General features: G+C 44.6%; 1 protein-coding gene across 1 annotated transcript; it reads right to left on the bottom strand.

Annotated features, from left to right (window-relative positions):
- Window positions 1–1,968: 1,968 nt before the first annotated feature.
- LOC116580030 (zinc finger protein 233-like) lies at window positions 1,969–13,966 on the bottom strand. The gene is given in 5 exon segments (XM_032326060.1): window positions 1,969–2,070; window positions 6,216–6,381; window positions 9,475–9,578; window positions 12,739–12,937; window positions 12,939–13,966. Coding segments are annotated over 5 exon segments (1,599 nt in total).
- Window positions 13,967–15,661: the final 1,695 nt, after the last annotated feature.

Genomic DNA, 15,661 nt, shown 5'->3' with positions numbered 1-15,661 from the left:
TGGTAGCGTAAAGTAATATAGGAATTCTTACTTTTACACAGTTTGTGAAACAAAAGTGAGAACGAGAACCATAAGTGAAATCAAATAATAAAAAGTAAATGTCTGATATTTTACGACCCTGACTACTCAGTGTCCTCTTTCACTCTTCACGGAAATTGAGAAAAAGATGTGTCCGCTCACTGCAAAAGAAGATAAAAAGCATAACTTACCTGAAAGTTGGTCATTGTCTCCTCCTCCTTCTGGGGAAGATCAGAGTCTCGGGAAGACAAAACTAGAGAAAGAAAAAGAAGTCATGAGAGAAAGGCCAGGAATTTTCTAGCCAAGCTGGCATCTTTGTGAAAGTTGAAAAAAAAGGGGGGGGCCCTTACATGAAACAGACACAGCCCCACATGGATTGGGGAGCGGAGAAGGAGCTGGTTTCTGGCTACAGCTAGTTTTCCCGGGATGAGAACAGCAGGGTCCAGTGGCACCAATGACTGTTCTCAGAGCTCCCAGCCTGCTCATTCCGGTCCTGGGCAGTGTGGGCAGGGAAGGCACAACCTTGTATTTTGGCCCTGGTGCCAAAATGCCCGAGTTTAAATCATGGCCATGTTACTACCTGGTCAAATATCTGATTTAATTCAGGCATCTGCAAGGTGATGAGAACCATGTGCCTACTTCGTCGGATAGTTGTAAGGATTAAATGCGTGGATAGAAGGAAAGCTGTTATAATTCAGCTTGTGGCGGAACGAGGGTGTCCGCCCCAATCTGCGGGCAGCTGCACAAAATCAGAGGCTATCCCCCTCATAGGGCGATCTTTGCAAATGGGCTTGTAGGATGCCCAAACACTGGGGAATTTCCGCTTTGAAGACTGAAATCATGATGGGCAGCTTTAATGATCTGTTGCCTGGTAGGACCATTTTTTTTTCTTTTTTACATTTATATTTGTTTTGTTTTTGTATTATTTATTTCCATACATTACCCAGTGTTCATTTACCACAAGTGCATTTTTTTAAATGCATCTTTTTTATTGAAAGGTTGCATCTAAATGTTCAATCACCATATTATACACCTGAAACTAATGTAACATTGTAGTTAACTACAGTGGAATTAAAGTTTCAGAAAAGTGTAAAACAATTAAAAAAAAAAAAGATTATTTGACAGAGAGAGAGCAAGAGAGAGCACAAGCAGAGGGAGCAGCCGGCAGAAGGAGAAGGAGGCTTCCCGACAAGCCGGGAGCCAGATGTGGGACGTGATCCCAGGATCCCGAGATCATGACCGGAGCTGAAGACAGACATTTAACGATGGAGCCACCCAGACGCCCCTATATTTGTTTTATTAAAAAGGAATAATTACGGGTGGATTTTCTTCTGGAAGCCAGAAGAGACTTAAAGATACAACCCCCTTCTTCGTTCATGAGCCAATGAAAACTTTAACTTTTATGTGTCCTGTTCCACAAAGACCAAGTCCCTGTTTAACAATACCTGAGTAGGGGCACCTGGGTGGCTCAGTGGGTTAAAGCCTCTGCCTTCAGCTCAGGTCATGAATCCCAGAGTCCTGGGATCAAGCCCCACATCAGGCTCTCTGCTCAGCAGGAAGCCTGCTTCCCACCACTTCCCGCCCCCTCTGCCTGCCTCTCTGCCTACTTGTGATCTCCATCTGTCAAATAAATAAATAAATAAAATCTTAAAAAAAAAATAACAAAAAAACCTGAGTAGTGGGAACAAAACCCAACCCATGGAGTTGTCTGGGGGCTTTTGTGAGCTTATCTACGCAAGATGCGGCAGTAGATAGATTCTTCACAAATAATGAGGATTTTGAGGATTGTTGCTCCCATTTAACAAATAAAGAGACTGAGGTTCAGGGAGACAAAGTTACCCAGGTCATAAAGCTCAGAAGAGGCGGTGGCCAGACCCGAATCCAGCTCTGACTCTAGAGCCTCTGCTCTTTGCCCGGGGGCTGCTCTAGGACAGAGAGGAGAGGGGACGCTCACCCAATCAGCCAAAGGTCAGTGCAGGAGCAGATTTGCTTCCGGTGGTGGCTGTAATAACCCAACTTAAACCAATTCCTTTTGGTTTCTTTCTTCCAGTTCTAGCAGTCAAAAGTCCAAAGAAGTGTTACAGAGTTAAAAATCAAGGGACTGGAAGAGATTATGCTGAATGAAATAAGTCAAGCAGAGAGAGTCAATTATCATATGGTTTCACTTATTTGTGGAGCATAACAAATATCATGGAGGACAAGGGGAGATGGAGAGGAGAAGGGAGTTGGGGGAAATTGGAAGGGGAGGTGAACCATGAGAGACTATGGACTCTTGAAAAACAATCTGAGGGGTTTGAAGTGGTGGGGGAGTGGGAGGTCGGGGTACCAGGTGGTGGGTATTGGAGAGGGCACGGATTGCACGGAGCACTGGGTGTGGTGCAAAAATAATGAATACCGTTATGCTGAAAATAAATAAATTTAATTTAAAAAAAAATCAAGGCGACAGCAGGTCTGATTCCTTTTGGAGACTCCATGGGAGACTCTGTTTCTTGCTTCCTCCAGCTTCTAGAAGCTGCTCGTGGCCCCTTCCTCCATCTTGAAAGCCAGCTTCAGAGCACTGCTCCTTTCCTCCAGCCACCTGCCTTCCTCTTGTAAGAGTCTTGTGATTCCTTTGGGTCCACCTGGGTAGTCCAGGCTACTCTCCCCATCTCAAGGCCCTTAACTTAATCAACCCTGCAAGGTCCTTTTTGCCCTAGAAGGGAGCATGTTCACGGGCTCCGGGATTAGGACATGGCCATCTTTGGGGGCTGCTCTGGAGCCCACCACAAGGAGAGGAGGACAAACACAGAAAAGAGAAACCTCCTGCTGGCAAAAGACCTGTTTGCCAATAAGATGACACAGGGAAGAAGGTGGTTTCTGGAGCCACATCTTTGAGGTTCTAACACTGACCTGCTACCTCTCTCTGCTTTGTCGTCTCATCTAGGGAAGAGGAAGATAATCGTAGCTTCCTTGGAGGGTTGTTGGGAGGCATAAAGCGGTAAAGATACAGAAATCACACAGAGCCGTGCAGGGCACAGGGCCTTCCTCTCTTGGGCTCCAGGAACCCTGGAGATACCTTCAACCGGGAGTTGCACAGAAAAACCCACCGGACCAAAGGCAGGTCTGGTGAGCCTGGCTCAGCTTCGCCCAGGACAGCAGCAGGGCCCCTTCTGGCCCCAGCTATCCAGACACAGTCTTTCCTGAGTCAAGGTCTCTCCCCATTTTGCCCAGGCCAGTGTCTCCACCTGGGAGGCCCTCGTCCCCTTCATTTCTGAAGGGCGGGCACCAGAACCCGCACGTGACCCTCAAAACCCCACCCAGCTGTTGACTTCGTGAAGCCTCCCATCACCCTCCCGGGATAGTTCATTAATTAACCTCCTGTACTGCCTGAGAGGCTCTTAGCTCTTCCTGGGCTTCATGTCAATAGTCCCCCGAACACAAGAAGGGCGGACTGCAAAATGAGCGAAGGGATGTGTGAGCCCCAGATTGGGTGGGGGTCGGGGGGTGCGGGTCTAGGAGAGGGTTGAGGTTCCCAGGTCAGGGATTTGGGAGAGCAACAGTGTCATTTTCTGGCTTCTACTTCTGCGTTTCTTTCTTTCTCTCTCTCTCTCTTTTTTCTCAGCAAAAATTTTCAAAGATCTTATTTACTTATTTGGCAGAGGAGAGAGAGAACAGCAGGCTCCCCCCTGAACAGGGAGCCCGATGCGGGACTCCATCCCAGGACCCCAGAATCATGACCTGAGCTGAGGGCAGATGCTTAACTGATTGAGCCCCCCAGGTACCCCCACTTTTGACTTTCTTACCTTACCTGCTGTTCTCAAGCATCTCGGGGGATCTTGGGATATCCTCGAAGACATGAAACGTTTCCCGTGAAGCCCTGCTTTGGCCACCTGCCCGTCCCCTACAAAGTGCCCGCTTACCCAATGGGGCGCCTGGGTGGCTCAGTGGGTTAAGCCTCTGCCTTTGGCTCAGGTCATGATCTCAGGGTCCTGGGATCGAGCCCCGCATCGGGCTCTCTGCTCAGCGGGGAGACTGCTCCCCACTCCGCCTCTCTGCCTACTTGTGATCTCTCTTCCTCTGTCAAATAAGTAAATAAAATCTTTGAAAAAAATTTAAAAAGAAAAAGTCCTCCTCTTGGGCACCTGGGTGGTGGCAGTTGGTTGAACGTCCGACTCTTTGTTCTTGGCTCCAGCTCAGGCCATGATCTCAGGGTCATGAGATCGAGCCCCTCATCGGGTTCCACGCTCAGCACAGAGTCTGCTTGAGTTTCTCTCTGCCTCTCCCTCTGCTCCACTCCTCCCCCATCTAAGCAATAAATCTTTTTTAAAAGTCCCCCATTCTACCCTCTTGTTGTAAGCTCGCTCAAACCCTGAGCAGTAGGTCTAATGTTTACAAGGTTAACAACAGCTGGAGAGGGTGGGTGTGACAATGCCGCCGAGTTTTCTCTGTTAGGGAAGCTCAGTGCTTCCCTCCTCTCCCCTCTCTTTTTTTGGTCTGGTTTAGCTATAACTTTGTCTCATGGAGTGAAGTCTAGAAACAAACGATCCAAGCTTCCAAGAGTCCTCTCCGTATGGAGTCACACAGAACACACGTAATTCCCCCGCAACAAGTTGTGGCAAGACAGGTGAATTATGTCTACGAAGAAAGCCCATTAGACACTCAGTAACCAAAATTTCTACTGCACACAGGCACACTCTGCCTAGCCTGAGTTCGAATTCCTGACACCCAGAAGGAAAAACCACGTTATTTGTACTGTCTCAGCACAGTGCCTAGACTTTACCCGAGGGGATGGTGAAAACCCTACAGAAATCCAAGTTCCCAGCTGTCAGAGGTCAGAGTATCTTTGACAACATCTGTCCTCATTATTTCCTTGTATTTGACACAGAGAAATTGACAGCGCGTACTCCTTGGTAATGGGATGGGGAAATACGTTTCTCACGAACCTTTTGTCAGAATATATTGGTAAAGTCTTTCTGGAAGACTCTCAGACAATGTGGTTCCAAATGTAAAATGTGACATTATGCTAGTAAGCCCATAAAGAACTGAATCACTCAGACGTTGCTGGCAGGAATATAAAATATCATGGATACTCTGGAAAACAGTTCAGTAATTTCATTTAAAACAAACCATGCATTTACATTGCACACTTGAGCATGTATCCCAGAGGGGGGAAAAAAACTTTTGTTTATGCAAAAACCTGAATGTGAGTGTTTATAGCAGCTCTATTCATGACATCAAAGCCCGGAAACAACCCAAATGTCCTCTAACAGGCGCTTGGTTAAACAAAAGTGTAGCACGTGGAATACTAAACAGCAGTAACAGGAACTATGGAAATTAAGAAAAGGAAACCTCGCTACAATGGAGCCGGAAGGCCAGAAGGGGGCGCTCTCACACTGTCCCACCATCGTCAGGAAGCGACGATTGCCTGTTTTATAGAGCACCCAGTGACGGGTATGAACGAGGGCACGGATTGCATGGAGCGCTGGGTGTTGTATGCAAACGATGAATTGTGGAACCCGACATCAAAAACTAATGAAGTACTGTACGGTGATTAACATAACACAATAAAAAAAAATTTTTTTTAAGATTTTATTTATTTATTTGACAGACAGAGATCACAGGTAGGCAGAGAGGCAGGCAGAGCGAGAGGGGGAAGCAGGCCTCCCGCTGAGCAAAGAGCCCGATGACCCTGAGATCATGACCTGAGCCGAAGGCAGCGGCTTAACCCACTGAGCCACCCAGGCACCCCACAATAAAAAATTTTTAATTAAAAAATAGTGTCGATTACAGAAGCGTCTGGGCTGCTCAGTTTGTTGAGCATCTGCCTTCGGCTCAGGTCATGATCTCAGGGTCCTGGGATCAAGCTCTGCATGGGGCTCCCTGCTCAGTGGGGAACCTGCTTCCCCCTCTCCCTCTGCTGCTCCCCCCATGTGCACTCCCTAGGTCTATCAAATAAGTAAAAATCTTTTTTTTTTTTTTAAAGTGTCAATTACAGACCCCAACAGAAGACTTCTCAACAGGAAAGAATCTTCCGAGGCTCAGGAAAAGACTGCATCGCCTCTGGCAGCATCCACCGCCTCCCCTACAGGACAGCAGCTCGGCCAGGGACAGACTCATCACCCTGAACGCCTGCCCTTTGTCCAGTGGACTTTCCTTGGAAGTGACCTCTTCCAACTTCCACCTGCAGAAAAGAACATTTCTCTCCTTTGTTGGACTACCTGTGGTTTCTGCTGCTGCTGCTGCTGCTGCTGCTTGCCCCCAAACTGCAATTCTCTGCTCTTCTGAATAAACCCATTTTTGCTGGTAACATAACTCTTCTTCTTAAGGTCAACGAACAAACTATTGATGCAAGCAACAATTTGGTTGGATTTCCAGGTCATTACGCTGAATGAAAAAAGCCAATTTCAAAAGCTTACACTGCAGGGTTCCATTTATGTAACATTGTTTTGAAGGTTAGCAAGACATGTTTTGTTATGTTCAGTTAGCGAGCATATAGTATGTAACATTTTTGAAATGAAATTGCAGGGACAGAGACCAGAGTAGCGGTTGCCAGGGGTGAGGGGTGGGGATGGGGTGTCTGGCTATAAGGGTATCAGTGAGGGGGCCTATGAGGATGGGCCGGCTCAGCTTCTGGATTGCAGGGGTGGTTACATAAAACTACACAAAATCACATAGATATATATACACAGACACTCAGAGTGTTTATAGAACTGGTAATACAGTGTCAATTTCCTGGTTTTTTATATACTACGGTGTAAGATCAGGGGCAGAGGGAGAGAGGGAGAGAATCTCACGCAGACTCAGAGAGGAGCGCAGAGCCTGACATGGGGCTTGAACTCACGACCCTGAGATCATGAGCTGAGCTGACATCCAGTCTGCTGCTTAACCAAATGAGCCACCCAGGCGGCCCATATATAACCGTATTTTTATAAAGCTTTGGTATTTGAGAGCATAACCCTGCAGTTGTTCTAGACGATCTTCAGTGTTCATGGCCCTTTAAATATCTATGTACATTTTAGGATCAGTTTGTCATTTTCCACATATTTCCAACTGAGCCACCCAGATGCCCCTCTTTCAATTTCTTTATAAATTCTTTTACTTCTAACATTATAATTTTCACTAATATACAGGAATACCATTGAATTTTTTATTTTTATGTCATGCCTTGAATTTGCTAATTCTAATATACTTTTAAATTTTTTAAAAAATTTATTTTTAGGGCGCCTGGGTGGATCAGTGTGTTAAGCCTCTGCCTTCAGCTCAGGTCATGATCCCAGGGTCCTGGGATCGAGCCCCATATCGGGCTCTCTGCTCAGCAGGGAGCCTGCTTCCTCCTCTCTCTCTGCCTGCCTCTCTGCCTCCTTGTGATCTCTGTCAAATAAATAAATAAATAAATATTATTTAAAAAATAAATTTATTTTTATTTTTTAGACAGAGCATGTGGGGGCGGGGGCGAAGAGAGAAGGAGGAGAAACCTAAGCAGGTTCCACACCCCTGGTGAAGCCCCAGTGGGGCTTGATCCCACGACCCGGACATCATGACCTGAGATGAAATCAGGAGTCCATCAGGTAACCAACTAAGCCACCCAGCACCCTTCTATTTTATTTATAGATTCTTTGGGATTTCCTACATACATGATAATATCTGCAAATAATTCATTTTCCTTCTACTCCTTGTTTAGTTATGGTTTCCAAGCACTGGCTAAAATCCATAATTATAGATAACATGTGAGAATAGACATTCTTGTGTTATTCTTGATCTCAGATGATTGCTTCTGGTGTGGAACTATTAAGAACTGCTTGCCAAGGTTTTGTCAGTGTGTGTGAGTGTGTGTATATCAGATCAGTGAGACAAAGATCCACGAGTTGTTGTTGTGAGCTGGGTACAGGTTCCACTACTTGACATGTATTAATTCTTTCATTCCTAGTATTCCAAGTATTAGCCTCATTCAACAATGGAGAAAGAGAGGCAGAGAGGCTCACTTACCTGGATATGGTCACACAACCGTTAAGTGGTCACACCAGTACCTATACCTAAGCAGTCTGAGTTCACATTTGGGTGCTTAAGCACAACACCCAAGCCCAGAAGGTTTCACTGGAGAATTCTACCAAATATTTAAAGAATAATCAGAATTAATTCTTCACAATCTCTTCCAGAAAATAAAAGACGCCAGTATAATCCCAATTCCAAAATTGGGGGGTGGGGGGGGGGAAGGGGGGTATGGAGGAAGATAAAGTAAAAAAGAAAAGGAAAAGTAAGAAAAGAAAAAACTAGACTAAAATGAAACATTTGAGGGGCGCCTGGGTGGCTCAGTGGGTTAAGCCTCTGCCTTCAGCTCAGGTCATGATCTCAGGGTCCTGGGATCGAGTCCCGCATCGGGCTCTCTGCTCAGCCTGCTTTCCTTCCTCTCTCTGCCTGCCTCTCTGCCTACTTGTGATCTCTCTCTGTGTCAAATAAATAAAATCTTTAAAAAAAATAAAATGAAACATTCAAAGCAATCACAGAAATTTGAGTATTTTGTTAGGTTTGATAATGGCTTTGTGGTTTTGTAAAAAAAAAAAAAAATAGCCAATATTAAAGAGATGCCTATTGAAATAGATAGGTGTGAAATAAGGTATCAGGGATTTGTTTTACATTATCTCAGCATTTGAAATAAAAAGAAGGGATAGATTAAGCAAACGTAAAATCCTGGTAACTTGAATTTGAGAGATGACTATGTGGGGAACCATTATATTTTCTCTTCTTGAGATTTTTCATAATTAAGAATTAAAATCTTGAATTTTGGCAACCTGCGGAAATCCTGCTACTTGTGGGAAATAGGGCAATAGTTTTAAACTTCTCAAGCCCGTTACAATGGGGATTACCATCATCTGCCTCCCCGAGGCTCCAGTACATATGAACGGTGTCCCTGGGGCGCCTGCGTGGCTCAGTCGGTTAAGCATCTGCCTTCGGTTCAGGTCATGATTCCAGGGTCGAGGCATTGAGTCCTGCCGATGCAATCGGGCTCCTGCTCAGCTGCGAGCCTGCTTCTCCCTCTGCCTGCTGCTCCCCCTGCTTGTGTGCTCTGTCAAATAAATAAAAATCTTTAAAAAAGAAAAAAACGGAAAGAAAGAAAAGAAAGAATGGTGTCCCTGCAGTACCCATCCTCCCAACCCCCTGTGGATGTTACGATTCCCTCATTGGACAGAGCCATCCATCCCTGAGGCTGGACCAGGTATGCAAGGAAGACAAGACATCTCACTTGCCTGAATTCACTGAACTGTTTTCCTTTAGAAGAGAAGCAAAACGAAGAGTCATCTATAAAACCAGGTCTGCCCGACCCTCCTGACTACTCAGTCTGGGCATAACCTGGTAGGAAGTGTAACATTTAACCAGCTGTGACGACTGGCTCCTCCCTTACTTGAAACACTTGCTCATTCACGCTTTTCCTTAAAGATGATCTTCACCGTTCTTCTTACCTGCGAAGACCGCCCCCACCTGAGACCCTTGTCGCTCTCACCTCTCTTCCTGGGCTTCTGAATCAAATCCTCCCCATTCTTTTTCTTTTCCAAGTCTCCCAAGTGCAGCCACACTATCTTGCCCTAATTACCAAGGACAGAAGTTCCAGAATCACGGATTTGGAAAGAAATCTCAGCAAGGATTTTTATTGGCCGAGTTGTCTGGTTTGACTTTCAAAAGCAAGGCTTGTTTATGTCTGCCTGGGACCTGTTGCCCACAGGGCTCCCAAAACTCATTCTCTCCAGCAAGGATCCTACCCTCTGAAGCCTCAGGCTCGTTGTTTCTATAAACATTCACTGCATAGACATTACATGATAAAACATGATGTCTGCCCTGGGGTTCCTCCGCCCACTGAGCTTTCCAGCTAGAGAATAAACAGCATTAGCCACATCTAATTTGCTTTTGAGGCCATCTATTAAATTCTTAATGAGTTGCTGCATTTGTCAAATCCAGGACTGTTAGATTTTTCTTTTTTTAATTATTGCAGTTCTCTGGTGAAATTCTCTGTATTTTCATGAACATAATAGAAGCTATTTTAAAAATCCATGTTTGGCAACTCCAATTTCTGGATCACTGTGGGTCAATTTCAATCACCTTTTTCTTTGTTTTGGGTCAGTTAGTCTTTATTTTTCCTGAAAAGAATTAATTTAGGTTTTAGCCAGACATTGCTTATAAAAATATGTGGAGGCTCTGCCTGGTATCTTTGTCCACAGAGGATTTTTTTCCTTCTGGTAAACAAGACAAATACCGAGAGGCCATTTTTATCCCATCAAGATTGTAAATGCTTTACTCAGGAGGGTAGGGAAATGAGCAGTCCTGTGTACTTTTGGAAGATAACTGCCCAGTATATACCAAATCTAAAAGCCATTATTCTTGGATATAGCACCGGTTCTAGAAATTTCTTCCAAGGAAATAACAGTACGAAAGCATGAGAATGCATGTCATTGTTCTAATTTTTCATTGAACTGCTTAGAAGATACAAACTGAACATTCGACAGGAAATTGGTTAAAATCTGTTACGTGTTTGTAGACCAATATTGGTAGAAAATCCTTCCAACATATTACTGAGGGAAGAAAATCAAGTTACACCATCGTATGCATATTATGCTAGTTTTGTAAAACTGAACAGATCCGTATCCATATGCACAGATACTCTAAAAATATCCAGTATTGTTTACGTATGTCAGCAATGTCACGTGAGTGCTTTTTCCGAATTATTTTGCTTACCTAAAACTTTCAGGTATTATTTTTTAGGAAAAAAAAAATCAAATTTTACATGGGGGAGAAGGAAAAGATTCTCCAGAAGACAGAGACATGATAAAAATGGCAAACTGTAACTCACAATAACCCTATAAATATTTGCATTTAGATATGGTATATTTAAGAAAATGCCAAGCCTTTGGTGGACTAACAGGGACAAGAGGTTCAGAGAACAGCTGCTTTAGAAGTACACAGAAAGGGGGGTGGGTGTGTGCTGGAAGTTCAGGGAGCGCCAGTTCTTTAAATAAATCTCCTAAGAGCAGGTTGGAGAAGACAAATGTGAGAACCAATTCAGCCTGAAAGGCAGAGGTAAGGGAATCACAGAAGAACTGATCCAGAGCCGTTTCCAACTGGGCCTGTGTCCTGGCCTACGCGTATTCTTTTTAATTCCGTGCACCTGCAAATTCTCCCTTGTCTCAGCTTGTCGGAGCTGGGCTTTCTAATTTCTTACAACTGAAAACATCCTGCTAGAAAGAGCCAGGAGGTCCAGCAGAATCTGGTAATGACAAAGTACCGTGATTTGTTTTGTTTGTTTGTTTGTTTAAGATTTTAGTTATTGATTTGTTAGAGACAGAGAGAGCACCAGCAGGGGGAGCAGCAGGCAGAGGGACAAGCGGACTCCCCGCTGAGCAGGGAGCCCGATGAGGGACTTGATCCCAGGACCCTGGGATCATGCATGACCTGAGCCAGGCAGCCCAACAGAGCAGTGTTAGGGGCGCTGGGTTTCTGATGGTAACATGGAACGCAAGTAACCAGCGTCCCGGAAGGTAAGGTCTTGGGGGACAAAAGTGTGGGAAACTTCTCTCTCTCTTACACTGAAGTAAACTGTTCAACCCAGTGAACTTGAAAGCTACTGAGGCAGCTGGGAAGCACGGGGTGGTATTCAAATGCTCTGTGCCTTAGTAGCTTAGTTCAATGTCCAAAATGCATGCTAAGACATGCTCCCCCCTTTTTCCACACTCCTCTCTCATCATCTTTTATGAAATTAAAGACAAGTTCCTCTTTTCCTTTTCATCCCGTCTGTTCCTGTTACAAAAGACCCAGAGGAGACAGTGAGGTGTGGGCTCTGCACGACCGATGATGCACAGAGAGGTCTTAAATGGTCAGATGCAAACGTTAAGCTTATTGTGGCTGGAAAAGTGAACATCTGCGGAGGACAGCAGCCAACTGCAAAAAAACCCTCTTACACTCAAATTGCAGGTTGCATGATTTTATGTATTTTTATGAAGTGGTCACTTCCTTCAATTGTTTTAAAAGCTTCTGAGAAGAATCCTTTTCCTGGGGTGCCTGAGTGGTTCCGTCTGTTAAGCATCTGCCTTCAGGTCAGGTCATGATCCCGGCGTCCTGGGATGGAGGCCCGTGTCGGGCTCCGTGTTAAGCAGGGAGTCTGCTTCTCCCTCTGCCCCTCCTCCGCTGCCCTGTTCTCTCAAAAAGTTAATCATCATCATCATCATCATTTTCCAGGTACAGCTGATAATGACTAACTGAGGCTGAGCTCCTTACAACTTTCAAGTATTTGTCTTATTTATAATAGTTTTCCTCTCCACCAAGTTAGACATTTCCAGGGCACCTACTGTTTGTTAAGCACTGGTCTGAGGTCACGGTCATTGAGCAGTAAACGAAGTTCCTGCCCCCCATGGAGCTTCTCTTCTACTGGCACAGACTTCGCCATGTCCCTCCCTACACTTCTGCTAATGTCCTGACCTTGTTTATCCTTCTTAAGGCCTCTCTCCTGTGTAGATTAGGTTGGATGTAAAGGTTCTGACTGAAACTTACTGTGCCATTCTCACAGGGTTTCTACGTCTGGAGGACTGTGAAATTTGGGCTCTGCTGGAAACACTGTCTACGATGACACAACAAACAGGATGATAAAAAAAAATCCAGCTCTCTCCTGAATTTTAAAACACAGTATTTTTTTTTAAACACAGTATTTTATAAATAATCTCTGCTGTGTGGATTTTCTGATGAAAATGAGAAGTTTACATTCTGAAGAACATTTTTATCACACTCATCACCTGTATTGGATTTATCACCACTATGGACTCTCTGGTGAACCTGAAGACGTAAACTTTTACTAAAGCCCTTCTCACAGTCAAAACATTTGTAGGGTTTATCTCCCATATGGACTCTCCAATGGGCTTGAAGATGTGAGGTCTGATTGAAGCTCTTCCCACACATGCAAACAGGGTTTCTCTCCCGTGTGGATCCTCTGATGAACGTGAAGATACGAGTTCCAGATGAAGCCTTTCCCGCATTCTTCACATTTGTAGTGTTTCTCCCCCGTATGGACTCTCTGATGGGCTTGAAGATGGGAGCTCCAACTGAAACCCTTCCCACACACATCACATTTGTAGGGTTTCTCTCCAGTGTTGACTCTCTGATGGTCTTGAAGATGGGAACTCTGACAAAAGCCCTTACCACATGTCTCACATGTGTATGGCTTCTCTCCTGTGTGGACTCTCTGATGGACCTGAAGATGGGAAATCTGAGTGAAGTACTTACCACATGTGTCACACTTGTATGGTTTTTCTCCTGTGTGGACTCGCTGATGGGCCCAAAGGTGGGAATTCTGGCTGAAGTTCTTATCACACACGTCACATTTATATGGCTTCTCTCCGGTGTGGATTCTCTGACGGGCTTGAAGATTTGAGGCCTTACTGAAGTCCTTCCCCCATACCTCACATTTATATGGTTTCTTTCCCAAGTGAACTCTCTGGAGAGGACCAGGATTCTGATTAACTAGCCTGTCACATGCCTCCCATTTGTAGGTTCTGTCTCTAGGCTGGGCTCTCTGATAGGCCTGAAGTTGTGATGTCTGATTGAAGCCTTTATCACATATCTCACAGTCAGAGGATTTCTCTCCAGTGTCATCTACACAGCAAACGCTGAGATGTAGACTCTGACTAGAGCCCTTCCCACACATGTCACACCTATACGGAGCCCCTCCTGGGTGGAGGGGCTCACGGGTAGGAAGACAAGAGTTCTGATTGAAGCTCTTAGCACATACTGGATGTTTGCAGGGCTTTTCTCCTGTGTTGACTCCCCGATGATTTTGCAGGTCTGAGCTCTGACTGAAGCCCCCGTCGCACTCATCATTCCTACCACATTTCTCCCCTGAGTGAATGCTCTGGCAAATGCAAAACACTGAGCTGTCACTGATGTCCTGCCCACACTTACTATGTATATCATGTTTCCCTCCTGAGTGGGTCATGCTATGTTAATGTGATTCCCTCGTGAAGTCTTTTCCACAATCACTGTGGCCACAAGCCTTCCTGATTTTGTGTTCTTCCTGATCATGATGATGATGGGAGGTCCTTGTCGTAACATAACAGTCACACTTACATGGTTTATTTTTTATGTCGACCTGCCGACACCTACTCTGGTAATTGTGTGACTCTCTCAGACAGATTTTCTTCCAGAAATCACCAGTGGTCTTAATTGGAAACTCTCAACTTCTGATATTATCGGAACTCTCCCTTTGAAGCTTTATTACACAGTTTTCATCTTCAGAAAATGGAGGAGATTCTCCTGCCCACATCCGACATGAGGAACCGCTTTGTTTTGGCAACTTGGACTTCTTGCTTTGCAGATTTATTGTTGAGTCTTGATTTCTGGCTAATTTACTTGTAAATTGTTCCCACAGCTGCCAGCATGTAACATCTTCATGTAAAAGGTAGCTTAGTCCTACTTTTTGAAAAGTCTCTATCTCATTTCGATTCTTGAGCCCTGGAAGGATAAAGAGGATTCAGAGGTGAAAATGTGGACAAGTGAAATATTTCATTGGTCAGTCACACCAAGAGAACTTATTCAACCCATAAAGACTTCAGCTTGACTTTCTCACTGGCTTTTTTATGCCTACGGAAACAAAGAGGTAATGATTAGGCTCCTGCCCGCTAAGGGCCAAGAAGACTTATTTCCAATGATACCAAAACTAATGTCTGGGATCAAAATTAGAAATACAAAGCTTCAGAGCAACAAAAGATGTCCCAGAAAGATTATATAGAGGAGAAACTTTACTTCCTTGTCCATAAAAATAATCACTTAAATAATTCTTGCCTTTTCTGCAGCAGGTTTGTAAGGGCTACAGAATTGTACATATTTATAAGCCTTAAAATCACGGTTATATGGGGCGCCTGGGTGGCTCAGTGGGTTAAAGACTCTGCCTTTGGCTCAGATCATGATCTCAGGGTCCTGGGATCGAGCCCCGCATCGGGCTCTCCGCTCAGCGAGGAGCCTGCTTCCTCCTCTCTCTCTGCCTGCCTCTGCCTACTTGTGATCTCTGTCTGTCAAATAAATAATAAATAAAACGTAAAAAAAAAAAAATCCCGGTTATACTATACTACCTGCATATTTGTATAAGACAAGCCAAAAATGACGACAGAAGGCTGAATCTGTCTGTTTCCAGGTGGGATTGTCGGGTGATGGCAAGAGTTCCCACAGAAAAAAAAGAGAGGACATCTTTGAAAAGTGATTGCATGTATTTGCAAATAAAATGTATTATTTGGAAAAAAATGTATTTGCAAAAGGAGATACTTCCTCTGTCCCAATGAATCCATGCAATGGTATGTTTATATCCTTAACTTAGCCAGTAAACACACACTAAACAAGCTAGATTTGAGAGAATTCCCCTTTATTCCCATGAAGTCCTAATATATGATATTCAACTGATAAACATTGTAACTAGAAAAAAATAAAAAAAACACCTAGAAGATGTAATCCCACACATCCCATAGGAGTAAAATCCTATGGCCATCGTGGTCACTTAATTGGGCTGGATTTTCTGATAAGCCTGGAAGGTTAATGTCATTTTTCAGGTTTTGTGGGCTCATATGTGCACAAAAGGTGCTGTGGCGGTCAGCACGCAAGATGGTGACCCAGTGGTCCCCGCCTCCGGGTACCCAGACCC

Source organism: Mustela erminea, chromosome 19 (assembly GCF_009829155.1).
Source record: "Mustela erminea isolate mMusErm1 chromosome 19, mMusErm1.Pri, whole genome shotgun sequence".
NCBI classification, from domain to species: Eukaryota; Metazoa; Chordata; class Mammalia; order Carnivora; family Mustelidae; genus Mustela; species Mustela erminea.
The sequence above is the reverse complement of the archived record's forward strand: the minus strand, read 5'-3'. Positions and strand labels throughout refer to the sequence as shown.